This window comes from Peromyscus maniculatus, chromosome 20 (assembly GCF_049852395.1).
Source record: "Peromyscus maniculatus bairdii isolate BWxNUB_F1_BW_parent chromosome 20, HU_Pman_BW_mat_3.1, whole genome shotgun sequence".
NCBI lineage: Eukaryota > Metazoa > Chordata > Mammalia > Rodentia > Cricetidae > Peromyscus > Peromyscus maniculatus.
The window spans coordinates 3727977-3733793 of record NC_134871.1 but is presented as its reverse complement, the minus strand read 5'-3'; the positions used below and the strand labels follow the sequence as shown (position 1 = coordinate 3733793).

At 44.4% G+C, this 5817-nt stretch overlaps 1 protein-coding gene across 1 annotated transcript; it reads right to left on the bottom strand.

Annotated features, from left to right (window-relative positions):
• Positions 1 to 2114: 2114 nt before the first annotated feature.
• On the bottom strand, positions 2115 to 3869 carry LOC102914774 (uncharacterized protein CXorf49 homolog). The gene has a single exon (XM_006989009.4). The coding sequence runs from the start codon at positions 3844 to 3846 to the stop codon at positions 2323 to 2325; it is 1524 nt and encodes a 507-aa protein (XP_006989071.1). The 5' UTR covers positions 3847 to 3869; the 3' UTR covers positions 2115 to 2322.
• Positions 3870 to 5817: the final 1948 nt, after the last annotated feature.

The following is a 5817-nucleotide window of genomic DNA, read 5'->3' as shown; positions in this document are numbered from 1 at the left end:
GTGTTTCTGGCCCATTGTAAGCTTTTAGCATGACCTTTCATTTATGGCCATTTTCTCTACAATTCTCTTCTGAGTGCTAAGAATAGATGATCCTTCTCTCTCTGTTCTATGAACACAGTGTTACTAAGAAAATGACTCCTTTGCTCTGATCATATACTAAGCCAAGTCTAGTGTTTGATGATGTTTGACATTTTGATTACAATTCTCATCTATCATCATACATTTCACAAATATGTTTTCTTTGTGCTGCCTCCCATTTAGGTGATTTTTTTTGTCTGTTCTACTTTAAGTAGTACACTTGATGTTTTGTCAATTTTCCTTGATAATTTTTTTTTGTTATTTTAAGACAGGTTCTCACTAGATAGCTTTGGCTGTCTTGGAACTCACTATGTAGACCTGGCTGGTCTTGAACTCAGAGATCTGCCTGCCTCTGCTTCCCAAGTGGTGGCGTTAAAGGCGTGAGCCACCACCCCCCAGTGTTCCTTGATAACTTTTAAATGAAGTTTTTCATAAAGCAGTGTTGTATTCATGAGAGAGAGAGAGAGAGAGAGAGAGAGAGAGAGAGAGAGAGAGAGAGAGAGAGAGAATGAAAGCATTTCCTTACAGTCCCTGGTTCACTGCGAGTTTTCACAAAACTTCATCCTGTGCATACTCAGTGCTTTTTGGCTTGGAATCTCTCAGTTCAGAGGGTGTCAAGCAATGCTTCCAACTTGGTGTCCCCCTTCCAACTACCTGACTGCCTTTTCCTTGTGATGTTATAGAAGGTCCAGAGATGGTCTCTTCACTAATCCTTGATCTATCCCATTAGTTACACAGGGTCAGGTGGGGGCAGCTATTTCCACCTCTAGGGTATGAAATCTACCATCCAAATTGTGCTCTACTGTCTCTAGATCTAAAACCACAGGCAGTCCTTTTTATTTTCCTGAAATTTGACTTTAAGCTTTAGGCAGTTCTTCTTCACACAGGAAGCCTTATCGTTATTCTCCCCATTTTACAGAAAGATGAAAGCTCAACAAAATTAAGCTGAGTCATCCAAGGGCTCTTGATTAGAAAGGACTGAAGCTGAGATTTAAAGATGAGCTAATATCTACACCCGAGGGTCCTTTACTGCATGCCACATAGCTTTACAGTTATTTTTACACCATGCATTGCAGTTTGTTCTCTGATATTGGTGTGAATCCCTCCTATCCATGAGATGATACATCTTTGAAGCAAATAAAACATGCTTTCTATTTCTAGATTCCTAAGAGTACCATATGCTTGATCAGTACAGCCTAGGTGTCTGTCATAGGGTGAAATGGGGGGAGGATGTGAAAAATGATAAAGTCACTCTATCTAACACACAAGTAAAGAACTTCGGGAAAAGTGACTCCTACCAAGTCCTTTCTCCATTTTGCTTCTGTTTGAGAACAACCCGTGAGCTCTGCTTTTGGTTTGGTGCTATGGCCCTGCATCTCCTTTCTTCTTGCCGGGCCTGGACAATTATCACATAGAGATGTTACATTTAGGCTTGGTTGGGCCAGGTATTCAACAGACCCTACTGACTTCTTTCTGAAATCCTGGCTGCGCCACTGTAGCACCAGTTGGTCACCATGTGAATTAGAGTTGGTCTGGAAAGCCTCTGAGAGCATTCATGCTACTACACGGACAGGTTGCTCCTTGGTGTGTGGAAAAAGGCTGCGGGGGGAGGGGTGCGGAGGAATCCAAACCGTTTCCAAGAGAAGAAGGGATAATAGCCTGGAAGAGGTGTCAGCTGACTAAATTCTTTGCTTAAAATATTAAAATGACACAAAAGCACCCAGATTTATATTCGCATTTTCCCATCCTTAGTCCTAGCCCTGTGAAAGGCCTTAGTCCCACAAAGGAGCAATTCCCTCTAAGGCATCTAGGATCAGGGAGGGAAGTTTAGGTTTATCTGGAGAACCATTGTGATTTCCTTGATGTAGGCCCATTCTCAAGGAAACAAACAAACAAACTGGTAGTGTGAAAAACATATAGAGGTTTGAAAAAAAAAAATGCCCTTGACCTCTTTAATACATCATTTTCCTTCGTGATTCATTCCAGGCCTAGTTCATACCTAGACTAGTTTTTAAGAAGGCAGAGACAAGCTGGCATTCTTTATAGTCGTCTTTATTTACTTTATATCACAAACTTTTATTTTCCTTAATAGGAAGTACTTCTTTGAACTACTGTCAACTGGGGAAGGGGTGGGAGGTAAAGAGGAAAGAATCTACAGGAAGAACCGGAAGGAAGTAGCTGGACCGCAGCATGGGGCTCCACAGACGCCAGCGGCTTGTCGCGTGTGCTTGACACACCTTGGGTTTAACTCGAAAGTGCCTGGAACTTCTCATTGACAGCCTGCAGGGCAGACAGCTGTTTTTTGAGGTCTTCTATTTCCCTCTGTAATTCTGGGCAATGGGGGCAGCCCTGTGTTCCAGGTAGTTGCTGCACCTCTGGATCTAGGGGTGAGGGACCTACAGGTGGTTCCTGGTCACCCGAAGCTGCAGACCTTCTAGGCATGATGCCTTTTTGGCTCAGGGCTAAGGACTGAGAGTTTTCTGGGTCCTGGAGGCTTCTGGTGTTTATATCCCCACTGCTGAATTCTTGATGCCCACTCTGGCAGGGTGGCTCTGCCCTGTGTGTTGGAAACGGAACCTGTGAGCAGGGATCTCTGGCTGAGTCAGTGTCTTCTTTGGCTACCAACTGCAAGTCCCTTGTCCTCTTTGTCCCGGGTCTCTTTCCAGTGTAGAAGTTCTTGCACTGTTTGGGTCTCAAAGGCAGCAGTGAGCATTTATTGGACTTCCCAGGTAGCCCAACGCCAGAGATTGGGGGAAAGGTGGCTGGTTCTGCAGGAGCTGACTTTAATCTCTGACCCCATTGATGGAAGGCTCTCCCCAGGGTAACTGTTGAGGTATCCCACAGGGGTTTTTTCTTTGGCATCATCTTCTTTCTAGGACTGGCCTTGGGCAGACCACCCACCCCAGGAACCTCTGGATAGCTGGGCTTGGCTCCTCCCTTCCCCCACAAGACTCCTGGCTTTTTCTTAGAGGAAAAGGCTTCCAGTTCCTTTGAGGCCTGCCTTTCCATGCCAGAGGTGAGTCCTCGGGTAGTAGAGGTCAGCAGGGAGGAGGGCATCCGGATGAAACTGTCCCTGGCCTGGACATTTGAGTGTCTGCCTATGTCTCCGGTCTCTGATGGGCCACTGGTCTTAGGTTGGCTCCCATCTTTGAGGCAAATGGTGACCCTCATCGTCTGTACCTCATTTAATTCATCTGTCAACTCAGGTTCAGAAGTGTGACAGTGGGTATCCTCGCCGCCGATCACCATCCTACCAGTGGCACTTTTCCTCGGGGTCACCCAAGCCCTGCTTTGCTCCCGTCCCTTGGGCAAGAGAGTAGCCGCAGAGGCGGGCTTTGCCTCCTCGGAGCCCGAGGCCTGCAGACCTCTCTTGCTGGAGCCTGGCTCAGTCTCAGCACAAAAGCCCTCTGGGGATGGTTCTCCGACTCCTGGTGCCTCTGAGTTGGTCACCTGCTGCCCAGTGGCTACAGTCTCTACCCTGGGTTGGGAGTGGCAGTCCAAACCAACTACCTTCTCATCGGCTGGGGAATCTAGACTCTCTTCCTTGGGCACCAGGGAATCCGGCAGGCGCCCGCCAGCCCAAAGTACCACTGACGTGGGCTTTGACACTTCCAGCTGGGGCACCAACGGGACCTCGATGCTTCTGCGGCCCGGGAGACTGCCTTCACTCTCGCTGCTCTCAGTACGTCTTGGGACAAGGCTTAAACTCTTGGTTTGGTCTCCACCTTCTACATCTTCTGGAACGGACGTCTCCTCAGGAGAGTTCATATTGCCAGACCCGGAAGCGGAAGTAAAATTCCTGGAAGACCGTTGCTCGGCTCACTTAAGACGCAAGGCACAATCTTAAGATCCAGGAAGACCTCCACCGGGGCCAGCAAGCACTCACCAGTCATTTTCTATGATGACTTGTTTTCTCCTAAAAATTTAAATTCCATCACAAAAAAAATCTACTAAACTTTAATAACATAATTTCATCACATTTTTTATGACCAAGATTTAACGCTTTTTTTTTTTTTTGGCTTACAACTGATGCCACAATTAAGTTCACTTTGTGTTTGCGTGTTTGCTAAAATATTTATTACAGAGGGACTGTGTAGAGTAGGATTCCTGTGAAGAAAAACAGTTTCAAACATTTAACCATTTTTTTTTTTTTATGTAGAATCACATGTAGCCCAGGTTGTCCTCAAGCTTGCTTTATATTGTGACTATGATCTTGAATTCCAGATTGTTCTGCCTCCATATCTCAAGTGCTACTAGGATTATGGATCTGTGTCACATTTAGGTGGTGCTGGAGATGGACCCAGCGCTTTGAGCATGTTAGGCAAGCATGCTACCAAATGAGCTATGTTCCCAGCTCTAAGATAAGACATCTTCGGCAGCATTGACGCACATTATTAAACTGCTCCAAGAAGAGTGAACGGTCCCTGCTTCTCTAGAGTGTCGTGGAGCCGTGGTCCCCACGTTACTGAGAGACCCCGTTTACAGGAGTGTCCAAGCAGAAGTCCCTTGGTCAGTCCTGTTGCTGTCAAGTTAGCTTAATCGCCTGCTGTTTTTACTCTACGATGGTGTCCCACTCTTCCCACGCTCTTCCTTCCTAAAGCGTTTCCTTTACACACTTATTAAGGCGCAAACCAAGTAACAGTCATCTTCTTGAATCTTTTCTCTTTCATTTAGAATGGGTTCAAAGGCCTTTATGTAGCTTACAGGCCTTTCATGAGCTAGCTAGCCTCTTCCAACCTCATGGTCAACAGACTCCTCTGGGTCTCCGGTTCTCAGCCATACTAATTTCACTTTAAAACATGTCAAGTCCATTCTCATCAAGACTTTCTCACTTGTACTTTGTTGTGTAACCATGTTCTTTCAGAGACATACACAGCGTGATCTTCCTTATTTTTTTGAATTTGAATCAAGTGACCTCTGGTGCACCTTCCTGATCATTCAGGCTAGTAGCTACCTCTCTCCTAGTTGCTGGTCCTTCTTTATCTCCCACAGTGCTTTGTTTTTCTTCATAGCAATTCTTGCTCCCACTTCTCTCCTATGTTTACTGTTTTCTTAATTCAGCACTGGCATATGGACTCTAGGTTAGGCTAAGAACTCAATCTATCTCAGCCATTGACTCTAATTACTCTACTTAGAGTTGTTGAACTGCATTATAGTTCAAACCAAATATCACTTGAATGACTGGGAATTGGAAGACAGTTTCCCATTTTTTATTGCAAAGTTAGTTTGGATAATCCTAAAACAATCTCCAATTCAAGTCCAATACTTCCTTTGGATGCACTAAGTTATAAAGTTCTAAAAGTGAAATGTAGAATGCAGAGAAAAATTGCAGACACTGGGTTTCAATAAAGTCACCTCCTGGGTTGTAGCATTTGCTTATTTAGATTTCTTCCTTGGGTAATATTTTCTACATTCTTTTGTGAGCATAGCCCTGGACTGAACACTGAGAAGTGTTTGAAATAGAGTTCACCTTTTAACAGCACATAGTTCAGTTGTGAAAACAAATATACTGATGTGCATGCTTTCTTCCTCCAACACACACAAATATGTACATAGGATGACTGAGATAAAATGCAAACAAGTGTAGTAATAAACAGATTGAAGTATTTTAAATGTTAAGAATTAACTCATTTGTACCCTCTTGCCCCTGAATTTATGGGGAATAACCCACTATTTTACTTTTATAACTTCTTTGTTTTTACTTTTTATTACTTTGAAAAATTAAAAAAGAATAACATA